The 18379-nt window shown below is 40.5% G+C and overlaps 1 protein-coding gene across 1 annotated transcript in view; it reads left to right on the top strand.

Annotated features, from left to right (window-relative positions):
• Positions 1-213: 213 nt before the first annotated feature.
• Positions 214-18379, top strand: part of ARHGAP28 (Rho GTPase activating protein 28) — a 92388-nt gene continuing 74222 nt past the window's right edge. Inside the window, exon 1 of the mRNA XM_063130580.1 lies at positions 214-464. Within this exon, the coding sequence (XP_062986650.1) occupies positions 340-464 (125 nt within the window). The 5' untranslated portion in view covers positions 214-339. The remainder of the gene's footprint in view (positions 465-18379) is intronic.

Raw genomic sequence — 18379 nt, 5'->3', positions numbered from 1 at the left:
AGGGAGAGGAGGATTCTCTGGGCTTCTGTGCCATGAAGGATTACTCCAGGTTTTCAGTTTCCTAGAAGCCCGGGTCCTTCTTCGAGCGAGGCGTGTGCTGGGGGGGCGGCGTTTTTGAATCTATGCTAATTCAGCTGTTGGGGCTGGAGGAAGAGCCCTGCCGGCCTGCCCAGCAATCGGCGGCGAGGCGGCGCGGCGGGGGTGGGGGGAGAGCCGGGGGCTCTTAAAGGGCAAGGCCATGCCTTTGCTTTTGTGACAGGCAGCGTCCTGTTGGACCCAAGGAGCCCAAAGCCGGGCTCCGTCGCCCGGCCCTGGCGAGGAAGACATGCGCCTCCGACAATGGAGATCAAAGACTCGGGCAGCGTGGTGCTGACAGCCTACCATTCCTACACGCCATCCCGGCTACCAGTCCGAGGGGAGCAGAGCCGAGCTCCGGAAAGCCCCCCCAGCCGGTCGCCCCTCAGGTAACGCGCGCGCAAAACGCTCCGCGGCGGGCCAAGCTTTTGTCTTCTGGGGGTCGCTTTTGCCTCTGCAAGCGGCCAGTCCTGGCGGACGCTGCCATTGTGCGAGTGGGGGGACGGGGAGGCTCTGAGTCACCCGTTGTGAGGAGGCACGCCGCCGCCGGCGCTTTGCTGCCTCTCTCTGCCCAGCTTTTCTCGTCGTTTTCTGCTTTGGCACCAAAGGGACGCTAGACGAGGGAGGCTGGTTTTGAACGGAGTGGCTTTTGGAGTTGTCGCAGCTGCGTGCCCTCGCTTGCTTGCTGTGTGGCTAGACGTGTGTGGTGGAAGAAGTCAGGCGGCGGGGGGCTGGCAAAAGGGCTCCGTTTAAAGTCTCCTGAGAGCGGAGGATGAAGTTTGTTTGCTAACCGAGATTAGCATCGAGATAACCTGCTGAGAAGTTATGAGTGAAGCGGGAGGTAGAAGAGGTTGGAGTGCGTGGGAGAGGAATGGTCACTTATTGGTACACAATTTACGAATTGACCAAACACACACACACACACACACACACAGAGAGAGAGAGAGAGAGAGAGAGAGAGAGAGAGAGAGAGATGGCAGTCAGAACTTGGTTTGTGTTTATACATGTCTGACTATCTCTTTCCCCCACACCACATGTACAGTGCAATTCTGCTCATCTGTACTCAGAACTGTGTCTGGATTAACTGGGACTGAAGCTAGATCTACACTACGGCTTTATAGCGGTATTGAAGTGCACTGCTAACTGTTGGGGCACAATCCACATTCCATATACCTGCTTTCATATCCTGCTTTTTTATCCTACATTCATAATGATGTGACACAAGGTGTAGATCTGGCCTTACTATGGGGTAGATGCACATAGGATTGCAGCCTGACACAGTGCAATCCTATGCATTTCTACTCAAAAGTCAGCTCCACTGAGTTCAATGTAAATATGCAGGATTGCGACCTAAGAGTAAATCCTGTTGAACCTTGGAGTAAGTCCTGTCCTGCTGAACTCAGTGGGACTTACTTCTGAGTAGATATGTATAGGATTACGCTCTTAACACCTCCCCCCCTCTTGGGAGAATGTAATTGCTTGTCAATGCACACATGTTGATTTTAGATGGGTTAGACTCTGTCTCTCTCTCTCTCTAGTCTAACCATCTCATCCCAAGCAAAGAACCATTAAATAAAAGCAGGGATACAAACGCAAATTACATTATAAAACACTTAACACACACAAATTCTCAAGAGGTCACTTATAGGATGTTTCATCCAAACACCAGCATTTTCCCCCTGAGGCAGGAATTTCACAATATTAGTGTGCATCATGGAGACATTCCTTGCATTTGTCCCAGATAAATTTGCTGATAAAGGAAATTGTTTAGGTATTATTGTGGCTAGCAACACCTTTGGTCTCAATAAAACTGACCTTTCTTCTAAATATGAAAGTTGATTTTAGCTAACGTCTGCAAAAGATATTGTTGTGGAAGTTTGTGGTGTTACATAGTTGGGGAACTTTCTTTGTCCTAGAAATGAGAACTTATCTTTCTTTAGAAATAAAAAAAAAGTTGAAATGAATAAAAGCAGTATATTAAAATAGCAGAAGGAGGATTCCCATAAATGTCTTTGGCATTTTGTCTTTGTTTCTTTGTCTCATTTTCCCATCTGTGAACTGAATAGTACTTCCTATATATTTGTTCTTATACATGTTCATAGGAGATGAAATAAACAGTTTATTAACCTGATTCAGACTATTAACTCTTACTACTTACTCAGTGCTTTAACAATGGCCAATGTTATGGTAGCCACATTATGTCCAAGCCACAGTCTCAGACAGTTTACGTATAGAAGAACAATTTCTAATTCTTCCATGAACTTTCTGAAGGGCCTTTGGCATGTTGTCTCTGTTTCTTTGTCTCACTTTCCCATCTGTAAAATGGAAATGTAGTTCCTATATATTAATAGTTCACTGGTGGCCATAAACAGTTTTGTGCTGTTTTATATTTATTAAATAGCACATTTATTTTATAGGACTCAGAATTCAATGGGGATTGCACTCTAAGGCCTTAGCCAGACGGGCGAAATCCCAGGGTGAACCCCGGGATCATCCCTGTGTGTCCACATGACGCACAGGGCATCCCGGGATCAGGGAGGGATGATCCCTCCCTTGCCCCGGGAGATCGCCCTCCCCTTTGGGCCTGCTTTTTCCACGGTCTCGGGCTGAGCCCAAGACCACGGAACATGAGGGCCATTGCTGTGGAGCCAGGAGTGCTGCGCCCATCAGAGGTAGGGTCGGGGGAGTGGGGAAATTAACCTTGTGCACTTACCTTTGCGCACAACCATTCGTGCACTCCTCTTTCTTTAAAAAATGGCAGGCATGATGCCTCTCTTCCTGAGGTTGTCGCGCCTCACATGTAAATGGAGGAGGGATCTCGCATTAAACGCAACGTGAGATCTTCCCTCCTCCGTCACGGACTATCAGGTAGGTCTAGCTAAGGCCTAAGACTTGCTATTATAGTGATATTATTTTTTTGTACATGTTTGTATAATGTATTATGGTTGCTAGCTACTTTGTGGATCCAAAATTGGGAGTTGAAGGTAAGATATAAATACCTTACATGAATGCATAAATGAGTGTCAGGACTTAGGATCCACGTAGGGTTAGCTGGATTCATTCTGAGGCTATCCTTGTTCTTTCAATATGGTTATCACAGGTACACACACTCGCCACATGCAAAAACCCACCAACAACCAGGGGAACTTCTGAAGCCACCAGGTGAAACAGAGATACCTTGCCCCTAACACTAAACTCAATATTCCAAGAAAAAAACAGTGAGTGCTAACAAGGAAATATATGAGTTCTGGTAGTTTTAGAAAAATGGAGATCAGCCCTAATCCCCCATTGCCCTGAACCTAAAGAAAGTTTTGCCTTCCCACCATCATTGAGAGGATAGAGAACCTTATGCTTTAATTAGAATATCTACCTGCTAGTGGCATGTATGACATTTTCCTTGAGTTGGCCAAAGAGAAGAAGCTGCTATAAGCAGAAGTAAGTACCACTGGTGCTGCCTCTTGCAATGTCAGTCCTGACTGGGTTCTCTTCATATATAGAGCTGCAACAGGGAAAACTCCATCCCCAACAGGGTCACCATTGTTTGTTTGTTTTTATTTGTACATTTATATCCCATCTTTTTTCCAAGGAGGCCAATGTGGCATACGTGATCCCCTCTTCTCCATTTTATCCTGTGAGATAATTTAGGTTGAGAGCCAGTGATTAGCCCAAAGTCACCCAGTGAGCTTCATGGCCAAGTGGAGACTACAGACCAGATCTCCTGAGTCCCACTCCAACACTCTTACCGTTACAGCCACACTGCCTTTACATATGACATCCAGCACATATATGCACTTGTTCTCTGAACAGTTTCACAGCAAAAATGTCACAGCTGTTCAGTGAGCTCATGTTGCTAGATGGGAGAAAATGAGGAGCATGCTAATGCTGATGCATTTATGTTCCATTTACTTGTCAATAGAACATCAGTTCTGGAGTACACTTGTGTTTTTCCTATGTAGATCTGTACTTTTTAAATTCATATGAACTCAGCCATATATCTCTATTGAGCCAGTTAAAGACACTATTCAGACAACATGTGAAGTGTGGATTGTTGTCTAACTATAGGTTGTTTGTTGAATCGTGGGTTAGTGTATTGTGTGAACATCCACAGGGTGGCTTGTTAACCATGCAGTTATTTACTCGAACAAGCCACCTTGAGAACCCATGATTTGTTGTGGGGTTGTTCAGGATGGTTTACAAGCTACACTGTAACTTATATACTACCTTACCTTCTAAAAAGCCATCAAGGTGGTATATACAATAAACATGCAGTCCCCTGCACCCTTAGGAAGCAATCCTAAGTCCCCAAGGCAGCATCTAGGGGACATAGGACTGTTTGTTTCCTGCCTCCGAGTGTGTAGACAGGGCTTTGAGCTAGCAGCTAGGAAACTGCACTCCCCTCCCTCTCCCCCTCACAGCCAGCATGAAGAGAACCACACTGGCTACCTCTCCTGGCTTGTAAAATAGAAGACAGGGAAAAGTAGGTATTCCCTGGTGGAGAGGGAGTAGACTGGGGATTTGGGACTATGAAGTATCCCCAGCTGTCCCCAGCCCCCTTCCCTTCCTCTCCCCAAAGCCTCTGCTACATGGGCAAAATCACCCATCTAGCTAAAATGCAGAGCAGGAGCATAAGGGTCCACCTGTTCTGAATTGGATACACATAAGCCTCCAGGTTCAGAGGCTTATGAGTACCATAGGATTGCACCATTAAAGCCTTAAATGGTTTCAGTCCAACTTATGTGAAAGAGTGCCTTCTTCTGTACTAGTCAGCACATTCTCTAAAGTTATCAGCAGAGGCCCTTCTCACCTGCCTGCCTGCAAGGGCAGTTAGTCTGGTGAGTATAATGAAGGGGGCCTTTCTAGTGATTCTGTTTCCACCAGGGGTTCATCAGGCGCCTTCTTTGCAAGTCTTCAAGAAGGCTTTGAAGGCTCATTTGTTTTTGCTACCCTTTTCATAATCTGTGGGGCGTGCTTGTCTTGGCATTACCTATTTTTATAGTATTATGCTGAATATTTATTCATTCTTTTCCTATTTGTTTTTGGCATATTGATGTATTGTTTTTACTTTGTTTTAAGGGTTTTACCTTAAAGATGGCCTAAAAATAATTGAAATAAATAAATAAAATTATTGGTAAAATGATTATTTTTATGAAAGAACAGAAAGATAATGGCTTAGATCCAGAGTTCCCATGAGTGGAATTATGCTTATGAGGTATTCATGCTGGAGGAAGGGCAGGAATTTATGCTGATTTCTCCTTTGCACTGCAGCCACCAAAAAGCTGCTCCAGAGGAATGAGGAACTGCCCAGTACAGCAAGGGAGGTGTATTGGTGGGGCTTCATGGAGAAGAGGGAATTGGTAGAAATCACCTCCTCTCCTTCCTCCAACAGGAACTTCCACTTCATTTCACTCTTTTTCTTCAAGTGGAAGGAGCACTTCCAGTTACAGAAGAAACCCCCTGGATCTAAAACAATGAATTTAAAATGTACATTTCTGCTGCTCAATCAAGAGTTAAGTAATGTCCATTCACACGTTTCCAATAATACTTTCAAAACTTCCTCAAATTCTAAAGTTTCTGAAGTGTTTCAGGAAAGAATGCAAACAAAACCAATTATTTGTAAATTATGTATAAATAAAAATGTTAAAACAGTGATGGGATATATTATAAATAACACATTTCAGAAGCTCCTGGAAATTTTTTTTTAAATGCACACACACAGTACAGAAGTGGCTTTCCTAGTGAAGTTGCCCACTTCCTGCAGCTGTCTGGTTGCAATAACTAGTTGTTGCCATATGGGCAGTCAGAAACTCCATCTGTGTTTCCAAAACATGCTGTGGAAAGAGGTTGTATTACCTCAGCATGTGGCCCAGTGGAATGCAGAATGCATGAAAGCAAACGTACTGCTTGTTTTAGAAAGTCTAGAAACATCTCTGACTGAATAGGTGTGCTTTTTTCATATTCAGCTTCTTTATAATGGGTTTTGTTGTCATCACTGTCTTCATCTTTGCCTTTTCAGTATCGAATCACATCACACAGCTGCTTCAGTGCGCTCATTTTGTGGTTGATTAAGACAGAAATCCAAGAAATAGTTTTCTATAACAAAAGACTATCGGAAGCCACCGTTTTTCATATGTTGGGTAACAGAAGGTAACAGGATTTGGGCGCTTCATTCTCCTTTGTCTAGCTTGGTTATCCAAATGAGTATTTTATATGCAATAAGTAGGAAGATCAAATATGAAAATATTGTGCTGAAAAAGACTGAACTACATGCTGTACTGTTCATCAGTATATTTTTTAAGTGTAGAAATGGAGCTTCAGTTTCCATTTCCATTAAATTAAATCCCGTGTCCTTATGAGATAGTTTGGGGGTTTTTTATCAGCAAAGACAAAGTTTAGTTTTAATGTAGTGGCTGGTTTCAGAGATGATACAATGTAGTTTTATCTCAACTGGAATGAGTCTAACATTCCCCCCAGGGTCATGCCTCCCTTTCTCCTCTCCTCTTGCTGTGCAGCCATGAGGAGGAGATCATAAGCTTTCGTTTCTGATTTCTATAAACATTATGTTTCAACCCCAAACTGTGGTTAATTTCAAGTGTGATTTCTTGAAACAAGCCATCTCCATAAACATTGGTTTGAAGTGGGCTTGTTTCAAAGAAACCATAGTTTAACTAAGATTAACTTAATCATAGTTAACTTAACTTCATTAAGTTAACTTCATAGATTAACTTAACTTCCGATAACATGCCAGTATCAAGAGTCCTCATTCTGCTGCTTCTAAGGCCTTAGCTAGACCTAAGGTTTATCCCAGGATCGTTCCGGTGTCATCCCTGTTCATGTAAATAACACACAGGGGATCCCGGGAGCAGGCAGGGACGACCCCGGGACGACCCCGGGATAAACCTTAGGTCTAGCTAAGGCCTAAGATGCATGTATAACAATTCATCAATGCCTTTCAGACATTTTGATCCTATAAATAAGCATAGGAAGGATCTTCCCAACATAGCCAGACATTACTCTTTTTTTGGAAAGTCCATCCTTCTATATTTCATTTTAGTTCCATCCCTTTATTAGAGGTTATTACTACCAACCATTAGACTGTGCCAGTTACTCACTCACTACTGCCTCTCAAATGCCTTTAGAGTGCTCCATAGTTGAGTTATCAATATTTTCCCACTTTCCTTCTTTGTACATTGTAGTCCATTCTACTTTATTCAGCATCACTGTACTAAATTTTTACCACCCATGATGCTGTGTTAGTCAATTATCTAGCTTGCTTTGCAATGCTGGCACAATTACAGAGACTGTTACATCATATTGCATTCATGCAAGGACCAGTATACTGTGTACTAGGTACTAAACACACATCATTTCAGTATATTTAAAGATCAGGCCATAGACATTTTTATTATTATTTTGTAGACATCTACTATTTGGAAACTATTAACATAAGTTGGAAGTCTATCTGTTAGGGATTTGCCCATCCCATACTATATTTTTGTGAGTTTGTTCAATCTCACATTCTGTCTTGGAAAACACCTTAAAACTGATTTGTGAATTGATATTGGTTGTTTAGTTTCTTGTGTGTTTTGGAGTGTTTTGTTTTGTTTTGGGGGAGGGCATTGGTTTGCTTTTTAAGATCTTCAATAAAGCTTGCATGAGTTTATTGTTGGTGGATGGAGTAGGAGATGCTAAGCAGGGCTAGCTCCATCCTTGTGGCAGGTACAGTGCAGGACGAAAAGCTGCAAAATGGCATTGGTGATCACCCTGAGGCACCATTGTATTGAAGGGGGAAGTACCCAGACTAGCCTTCATATCTGATGAGTACAGGGAAAAGGGATGAAGCAGCCAGGCACCTCTCCATCGTACCTGGGTCCAGCTCCAGCTGAGAGCCCCTTCCCTCCTACTACCAAATGTCACTGCTGAGGCCATTAGAGGGAAAGGAAGCAGCAGCCAGGCACCTCTCCATTGTGCCTGGCTCCAGCTCCAGCTATGAACCTCCTCCCTGCTGCTACCAACTGTCGCTGCTGAGGCCATCAGAGGGAAAGGAAATAGCAGTCAAGCATCCCTCCATCGTGCCTTGATCTGTATGAGGCTATTAGAAGGAGAGGGAAAGGAAGCAGCTGCTGAACTTGCAAGTAAGAATCTAGTGCCTGAATTTGCTTCTTTTTGTCCTCCTCCATCCAATCTCCTTTCCTTTTGTGTCGTTTTTTTTTTTAGATTGTAAGCCTGTAGGCAGGGACTGTCTTAAAAAATATTTTTGTAAGCCTCCTTGAAAACCCTTTTGGCTAAAGGGTGGGATAAAAGTGCTACAATGAATAAATAAATAAATAAATAAATAAATGGGTAACATCACTGACTTCAAAAGATGGACAGTTTTAGGTTGGTGTGGCTTTTTCTAGCTCCCTCAACTCCTTGAATGGGTTGGCTGTAGAAGCGAGGGTGAGATAGGACCTGATCTCTAGCCAGGAACTAGAGTGGAATGCCCTAATAAGAATGATGACAGAATCAAATCATCTGAGCCATCACCTTTAAGAATGGTACCTACACTCTAATGAGGTTTTGTTCCTATAGAAGATCATAATAAAGTTGTGGTTCATCTCATCCCAGATATTGCCTTGTGCCTTTGTTTGAGTGTAGGAGCAACGCACAATTGTATAAGGTTTCTTTGCGTTATGCTATAATTTAACCAGTGTATATTTGTGCTGATGTGTATCAAAGAAAAAATCATGAGCTGTGGCAAGCTATACATGCATAATGATCTGAAAAAAATATAAATGATGGATTGTTAGTGCATCAGTGCTCTTCTGGTAATATGATTAAGTAGTTAGAATCCCCATATCCAGGGGAAATTCTAATGGGAAGAATTTCTTAAGCTCTAACTTTATTGCAAAACCCATGTGAATTTGAAAAAAAAGCAACAGTGCCTCTTATCCAAATCCTTCTTTTGATAAAAGAACCAAAAACAAAGTAACTGGATTGCTTCATAAATTATAAGAAAAGTTTATTTTCCAATGTGCTTTAGGGAATTTTAGCTTCGTTGTTTTATCTTGTATGTTTTATATACCAATGATTAGATGCATAAATCATTGCTGACTTATTTTCATGATCTTATTTTTCTCATTAAAGCGAGACATTGGCAGCCAGCCTTTCTTTTTACTCTAAGTGAGGCCATTAATCTAATTGAAAATTAACTATGTGTATCTCAGCAAAGGTTGTTCCCAAATACATTCATCCTCATACTGGGTGATACATTTCTAGAGGACTAGTCTTCCAGGGAGAGTTCAATGTGCATACCAAGTCCAAGAGTTTACTACAGCACACAGTGGCATGTCCAGACACATATGCGCCTCATCTAATTTTACTGGTTTACACACTTGCTGAGTTCTCTTACCCAAAGCATGAAAAATAGCATCCATGGTGGTCCACTTTAGACGTAACATTCCTGGTCCAACAAACGATGGTTTATTAGACTGGGAATGTTCAGTGAGCAAAACTGCTCCCTCCCTCCCATCTCTTTTTCCACTTGAATACTGAAGATAAGACTTCCTGGTTTGTTGAACTGCAATTTCCCCATGAAATCGAACTGTGGTTTAAACTTTCTCTGAAAACCAAGACTGCAAACCAGGGAGCACTTAAACTACTGTGTCCTGATTCAGACATCATGTGGAAACTGCAATTTATCAAATCAGGAAGCTTTCTCTGCAGTCAAGTGTGCAAGTCAAGGAGTATGGGAGAAGAGGAAGTAATCAAGCTCATCTTTCATTCCTATTCAGTGTTAAACAAAGAACTTTACATCTGGACTGGGCCAGTATCTCATAAGAAAAGAATTTTAGAGATAAAACATTGATAGTTCCAGGAATTATACACACACTGCTCCATTCTATAGAACAGGGATGGGGAACATGTGGCTCTCCAGATGTTGTTAGATTGCAACTCACCTCACCATTGGCTATGCTGGCTAGGGCTGATGGGATTTGCAGTCCAACAACAACTGGAGGGCCACACATTCCCAACCTCTGCTGTAGAATGTTGTCAGTATAAATTTAATGCACCTATAAACCACAGGTCAATGGCAATCTCTTCTAGTCAAATCAATGAGCACTGATGATACAGTTCAGATGAGCAACAGCAGTGCTAAATGTCCACTCTAGTTTAGTACCATTACTCTATTTTTTATTATTATTGTGAATATTGACAAAAATGAGGGGATATACATTACATATATAGGATTATTGTTGATTTCCACAATGTGGAATTTAAAAAGGGGGGGGGGAGTTATACAAAGGTTTCAAGAAAAACAGACCAGATATCCATATATTTATCCGCTTGCAAGTTGTGTCTATATAGCACCCATTCAAAAGTTGATAATGTTATTAAGTCCTCGATCCATTGCATTATGGGAGATGTTGATTTGTCCTTCTAATGTGACAGTATAAGTCTTTTGTCTGTCATAAGGGCTCTGAAGATCCATCTGTGCTGATCATGTGTTAACTTCCAAGAAGCCGGTAGGTAATTTAGGAGGACATGCACATTGTTCCATATTATAGATTGTTTCAGTACAAAGCTCATCCACATTGTTACCTCCTCTCAAAAAGGTGCAACTACAGGGCATTGCCAAAACATATGAGTTAAAGAAGCATTAGATGCATTACATCTCCAACAATTGTACAAGTTAGACAAATCCTTATTAAAAAGATGTTGTGAAGTCCAATAAACCTGAATTTTATTTTTATTTTTATTTTTTGCTGAATAAGACATAACCTGAGATCCATCAAAGCTTCAGATATAGATGTTAGGGCAACTGTCCATTGGTTACGCAAGACAGGGCACTCCAATTCTCTATTCCAGTTCAGTCTTAAACTATGGGTATCATATTTACTTACTGCTACTAAATACTTATATATATGGGTCATGGATCGACGTGTCAGTTCAGCTGTTATAAGTGTTTCAAACAGTGCTGGAGGCTCTGAAGCTGTGAAAGCCTAGCATTACTCTATGGTCATTCTAAATAACTCTGGTATTGCTACCATTTGAACAAAATTATGTTTCAATCAGATTGTAATATTACTTCATTATGTATTGGTGCAAAATAAAGCAGAGGCTGCTGTAAACCATCAATCCTACATACATGCCTATCTCACACCAGTGTGGAGAAAGTATAGGAGGACTCTGTAATCTAGGGAATGCAATAATCTTTGGCTGATTGTCTGTCTAGCAGATATGATTGTTTAGATCTGGCCCTGCAATTCAGATTTATATACAAATGATGTCAATCCCTTTCTGTCAAGGTGCAGTGTAAACAGTCTTAACTATTTTTTATTTTTATCTCATTGTACCATAAACTTCCTCAGGGGACAAGAACACTTATAACAAAACAAAACACCCCATCTTGCATCTTTCAAAAAGTATCCTAAAGTTTTCAATAGGCAAACGTGTTGTTGAAATTTGCATTAAGTTCTTTCAAAATTCTAAAATACAATTTGGGTAAATTTAGTTGGCAATGCAAAACAAAACTTAAGCTAGAAAATGTAAGAGACCATATTTTGTTCAGGGAGGAAAGGAGGAGGATACAACTTTTTTCACAGAGTGGAATTTAAAAGCCACTTTTTAACAATAACTGAAAAACCTATTTAAACATCTTGCTACAAACTATTATTAAACCATTCAGGAGGTAATGCTTATAAATAAACCAGACAATAGTAGACTCACTTTTTCCTGTACCCTTTAGAAACATCTACAACATGTCCTTTGAGACTCTCACTGAGGAATGCAGTATTTATAGTCTTATAGAAGTTCATGTTATGGTTGAAACTGGAGTTGGCTTCTCTGGTTTCTTTAGCATGGTGCCCCTGCTGATTTCCCTGGTGCCTTCATATGCAGAACTTATGGGAAACATCTGGCACTGTCTTTTTGATCAGCTTGTTTGGTTGAACATTTGGCCAGCTGCCTTCCATTCATTTTAACAATGTCACTTACTGCACACTGGTTAACTGATGCTTGAAGTTGCCTGCAAAAAGAAAAGTTGGATTTCTGAGTGCCCCTTCAGGTGGGTAAATTAGGCACCATGTCCCCCTTGAATGCAAATACCATTCATTTTCACAAGAATTTACTTGCAAGGGAGATTAGAGTCAGAGCATGGCCAATGGTCAGGGATGACAGAGGTAGTAATCAAACAACATCTAGAGGACACGAAGTCCCCCACCGCAGCGGTAAGCCATGTATTTATTCCACCATGCAAAAGAAAGTCTGCCATCAACTGGTTTATATTGAATATGTTGAAAGGGCTGGATCCAAATGTAAGGGCTCATATCATCCATGGAAGGATTTTGCTCCAGCAGAGGGATCAAAAATGTTGATCCTGTTGGTGAAAAGGTGAGGGACTAGGGGTTGTTTTTTTTGCCCCTGAAGCATCCAGCACCACCTCCAATACTGTTCTGGAAATCCCCCCCTTCTCCAGATGCCCCTATGATCTAACAGTATAGAGGCATCTGCAAAAAGTCAACACCCCTACTTTCTGCCATCACATGTTAAGCCGCCATTCCCAATGAAGTGTGCAAATTAATCACATATACTATTTACTTTTCTTTTGCAGTACAGCTACAGCTGTGCTAAAGAACTGTAGTGAATTCTTCCTGATAGACAACAGTATCAGATTTGAGCTTTCTGAAAAACCACCGGATGCATTTTTTTTACTTTCATTTTCTAATACACTGAGGAAGGAATGGAGTTCTAGAACATAGGTGACAATATCTGAAAAGCAGAAGAATTGAGGATAGATACCACTGTGATGGGCAATCAACTAACCTATACCGAATTGTTTAAAATATATTCCTGATAAAGCTAACCTGTTCCCCAGGATGCAATGAACCTTCACTTTCTACTTTGTGACTGATAACAAATGAAGTAACTCACTTAGATCTACAGTGTATTCGACACTATAACCTCATTTAGCCAGATTAATAAATCCAGCTAAATATGTTTACGTATTGTTACATCAACATGGAGATATGTGGAGGACACAATAAATTACTGGGATTTTGAATGAATTAGTTGAATTAATTGCTGGCTGGGGCATGCTGGGATTGTGCATTAACAAAGTTTACACACATCTAGATATTGGGAAATAATTCAGGGTGTGTTTTTTTTTAACAATTATTGAAGAAATCAAACTCTTAGCTATAAAGTTTGTATAGTCATGGTGGTTGATTACTGATGTAGCGGTTTCTTTTTTCATTTTTCTAGTTTCTTTTCTTTCTTTTTTTGAGAAAAAAGGTAAAGGAAATTATCTTCGAAAGCAAACTCCTAAAAACTAGGAAATATAAAGTTAACCCATGGGAAAAATGTAGAGGAAATTAACTTTCAAAGGAAACTTGTAAAATCTAGGAAACATAAAGTTAATACAAGGGAAAGTTCCTGGATATGGTTTTATTTGCTAGGGGAAAACCAACTGTAGTATTTAAGTGCAAATAAACAATGATTCTGTTTTCAACTCAAACCACTTGGCTTATTTTTGAAGGAGTAAGAAATTATGGGTGCTTCCCGATGAGGATTTTATGTTACAACAACTCCGCCTCAAACACAGAGTTTTACAATGGGTCCAGACATCGTTTTCCATTTTTACCTTCTTCCATCCCATATTTTTTAACCACAAAAAAAATTCATTAAGGAGGGAAAGACTGAATTTTGAACTCTTTCCCTTATCTGTTGAGATTTGATAAGTTGTTGGAACTTATGCAAAATGGAGTAATATATATATATGTATCTTCTTAGTTGTTAGATGTTTTAAATGTGGCACAATAAGAATTACACTATAAAGTCATAAAGCAAAAAGATTATGAGTTTTATTTTGCAGATGTGTGCTCTGATCTGCATTTCATCAAAGACAGCTTTCTCTTCCTAACAGTTTTTTTGGCATTCATGGTTATTTTGCATGTATAATTTTAAAACCAGAACTTTTATAAAGCAAGCCAAAATTAATGCATTGCAATGGTAAAGTAGGACCATAAATCAAACCAACATGAACTATAAAATGTGCATAGTCACAAAAAACTGCGAACTTAATTATCTGTTGTCCCAATGGGCCGGTTCACACAATTGAACTGCCCGCCATGCCTTATTTAAGCCACAGCATGTGCTAGCATATACTGATGACCATTTCAATGCCCAGCTACGGCTTGTCTTGTGGTGTGAACTGGGGTGACGGGTTGGGCAAAGATTATTTATTTATTTATTTATTTAAGGATTTTTATGCCGCCATTCAGCCAAAAAAGGCTCTCATGGCGGCTTACAAAAGTATTTCTTGACAGTCCCTGCCCACAGGCTTACAATCTAAAAGACATGACACAAAAGGAAAGGGGATTGGGAGGGAGGAGGAGGAGGGGGAAAAGGAAAGCAAATTCAGGCACTACAATCTTAGTTGGAAAGTTCAGCAGTTACAGGTGACAGCAGGAGGGAGGGGGCTCTCAGCTTGAGCTGGACCCAGGCACGGTGGAGAGGTGCCTGGCTGCTGCTTCCTCCCTCACTGGTGGCCTCTGCAGAGACATTTAAACCACCAAAGGTTATGTGAAGGTTGTTTAACCTCGCATACACCCCACTGCTGACAGCCAGACATTGAACATGAAAATCCTACCCAGCACAAGCTCCAGGCCATCACAAGCCATGGTGTGCTGTTTTTATTGTGCAAATCAGGTCATCCTGTGACTAATGACAATTCTAATTATCACTGCTTTGACAAACAAACAAATCAGCTATAGCATGAACTGCCAGGAAAAGATGTAGTAGAAGTAGTTCTTGAAATGCTTCATCCCATTCAAATTACAGATATGGAGACATATGGAGACATCCAATATGGTATCTGACATCTAATATGGCAGAAGGCATAATCTGTAGGCACAGTTTGAGAAAAGTATTATGCAAGAGAAATGATGCAAAACCGTCAAGATACCTTTTTAAAAGAGGATGGGGATTTGTCATCTAAGTTCTTGTATGTGATGCTTAGGAGCACAGCAGAAGCTGTTTAGGATAACAACTGAATTGCAGTGTAGGAGGAGTTATAGACTGGGCACTAATTTGGACTCAAAGAGTTCCAATTAGCAACTGTGTTAATGCAAATTCAGCACAGTCCACATACTTAGTAACCCTCATCCTACTATGTCAAAAAGTGTTGTATGAGTCATCTAAGACATTTCATATTACTTTAATAGCTTGGGAAAATTAAAAACGGCATGATATTGTTGTCACTCACTTATTTCCAGACAAGCACTTAGAAGCATACTTATAGGGGAAAAATACAACCTCCATAGCATATACTGGGTACTGAAATGAAAAGTCATTACTTAGCAGTTGCATGGCATGGGCAATGCCCACTGAAATTATTTCAGGAATTTTGTGTTGCTAATAACAGCTTGAATTTTAGGCCAACTCTGCCAACTGCAGCTAAGCCTGTGTAGGCTGACAAAGTGCATTCCTGACTGTATCAATAGATGGAGAGCGAGATTACATTACATTACAGTCTCTGTGATGATCTTAGATAAGTTTTTCTTATCAGGCTGGAATTTATGTTTTATCATACCTAGAATGTAATATTGAGCTTTGGTGATCTGGATTACTTATATATTTTTGTGTGTTTTATCTGATTCACAAAACTGTGTTATAGCTGACTGCTTCAAAAACAGTGTGATCCTACACATACCTACTCAGAAGTAAGCCCCATTGAGTTCAGTGGTACATACTTCCAGGTTAGTGTTTATGAGATTGCAGCCTAAGACTTGCCTTGGTAGAGAAACTTCAATGTAAGATAAAATGTCTAAAGCATGAGTGGGCAACTTTTGAGGGTTGAAGGGCACATTGCCCCTCCCAGAACCAATCAGGGGCCATATCCCACTGCTGGTGAAATTTCAACTGAATTTACTGTGGTGGTGCAAAGATGCGTTGTTTTGGGGGAGGCACATGGGGAGCACAGGTCCTGTTTGCAAGTAGAATTGCACTCCCAGGTGGCTTCTGGGAGTGCAGTTCTACTTGCAACCAAGGCATACTATCTATCTATCTATCTATCTATCTATCTATCTATCTATAGATATAGATATGCATTTTTTTGCTGCTGCCGCTGCCACTGCCACTACCATGGGCAATTCGGCAGGAGGAAGGAGTCCTCAAAAATGGCCATGGGGGATACATGTTGTCCACCTCTGGTCTAAAATTTTGTTTCATTTTAAAAATTGTTACTAAGAGCTAATTAAACTAAAAAACATACCAGTTTAAATCTAATATTGTGCTAAGGGAAATGTGCTAGCGTGATAGGACCTTCTCCCTCAGTCCTCCCCTCTTCCAGCCATTTGCACCACTGGAAAATCTGATCTGGAGGGTTTCCTGGGCCAGATCTACACCAAGCAGGATATAACACTTTGAAAGCATTTTGAAAATGGTATATCGCCTGTGTCATGGGCCCCAACAGTTGTCAATACCTTTATAAACCGCTGGGTTCTATGGTTTAACTGCTACTGTCCATGGAACACCACAACTGGATACAACCTATTGTTTACAGATTAATTAATAAGAGCTCACATCTAGAGACACCATTTTTCCTGCTTACCGATTTACTGCTGATGACATCAGATGGGATTTTACCATTTTCTACAGCAGAGTTACATTTATTTCCCCTTTTATAATCTGCTCATTCTGTAGATCTTTAAACACGGCTAATGCCATCTTGAAAAGTACCACTAACTGTTGTTTCTGGATTGGGAGTTTTTTTCTGCGAGCTGTGCTGACCTGCCTCATTTTGGAAACAAGCATTTCCACTAGTTTCTGGTAGTTGTTTTTAAAGTACACGCTCCCTGTTGCACTAGCAGTGGGTCCTGCTGGCATGCAGGCAGACTTGGATGTTGCTCACTGGTTAATTAATTGTGTTGGGATTTAGTGTATTCAATAATAGAATTGCTGTATGGAATATGCTGAAGGTATGAACATCATGAACAGAGTATTATTCTTCCATAATCAAAGGAAACTACTATATATCAATTTAGCTTGTGATTATCTTTGCTTATGACCTCACCTTTTAGTTGTATTTGCGATAGCGTGAAATAAATATTAGAGGTAAGAGAATGGTGGGATGGCACCAGTTTATAGATCATGAAAGAGCACCCACAGGGAAGTCCTGAACAAAGACTAACACAGTGGTGTCTGTCTCATTTGTAAAACTTTAATGGACTGCTGATCTAAAACCCAATCCAGCCACAGTTAAGCATCTTTAAACCCCATTAATTTCATTTGGTTTACAAGCAGTCGGATAAAAAATGCTTAATTTTAATTCATTTCAAGGTAGCCAATATTGTAGTTGTACTGCTTCCATATATTAAAATACCTAAAATAAAAAGCTGACCTAAAACATAACATGTGAGGCTAGATGACTGCAGGCTGAAGACACTGAATGTAGCTAAACTAAACTCTGAAGAAGTTCATAGTTATTAAGAGCAGTCTTCTGGAAGTTCAACTTCATAGTAAAAGACCCAGAGATCAGATGGATTATGTTTGAAGAATGAACATACCTGTGTATTTTCATGTGTTGCTTGGGGATTATACAGAATTGAATCTTTGGATTACATCTGAAATTAGCACCAAACGAAATATAGGTCAACATGATTCAAAGTCAGTAAAAGTTAATCAAAATTTGTAGTGAGATTAGGCGGACTTCATCCAGCTGAATGAAACTTTTCATGTCACAAATATTAGAGATCTATTAGAACTAAGAAAGTGCTCTAGTATCTGTAATATATTTCTTAGATCTAATAGATCTTTAATATCTGTAACATAATCAATTTAGCTATTTAATAATAGGCTCAATGTTTATCCTTTTGGGAAACACCCTGAACAGAAAGGTATAATGAAATGGGTCATTTTAGGATTTGTTTCAAAACAACAAACAAATATAGTATCTATATTAGGGGTGTGCACAGACCCCCGCTCCGCTTCTCTTCCAGATCCGCGATTTGTGGATCGGGCCACTCCGCTCCGCCCCCGCTCTGCCTATGTCCGCTCCGCGGATTGGAGCTCCGTTTTTCCCCCCATAGGCTTGCATTGAAAGCTAAAAAAGTATACAACTTTTTTTCTGTTAAAGTTAGAAACCTCAAGTTTGGCACCATGACACCTCATGGATGTATACACATGCACGCCAAGTTTCAAGCCAATCCCATCATCCCCTGATTTTTGGGGAATTTTTGAAAATTGGGCACCCCATTCACACCCCTTTCGATAGCTCCGTCAATTTGCATGTTAGAAACCTCAAACTCAGCACCATAATAGCTTATCC

This window comes from Elgaria multicarinata, chromosome 7 (assembly GCF_023053635.1).
Source record: "Elgaria multicarinata webbii isolate HBS135686 ecotype San Diego chromosome 7, rElgMul1.1.pri, whole genome shotgun sequence".
In the NCBI taxonomy this organism is placed as follows: Eukaryota; Metazoa; Chordata; class Lepidosauria; order Squamata; family Anguidae; genus Elgaria; species Elgaria multicarinata.
This window is presented reverse-complemented; position numbering and strand designations above follow the sequence as displayed.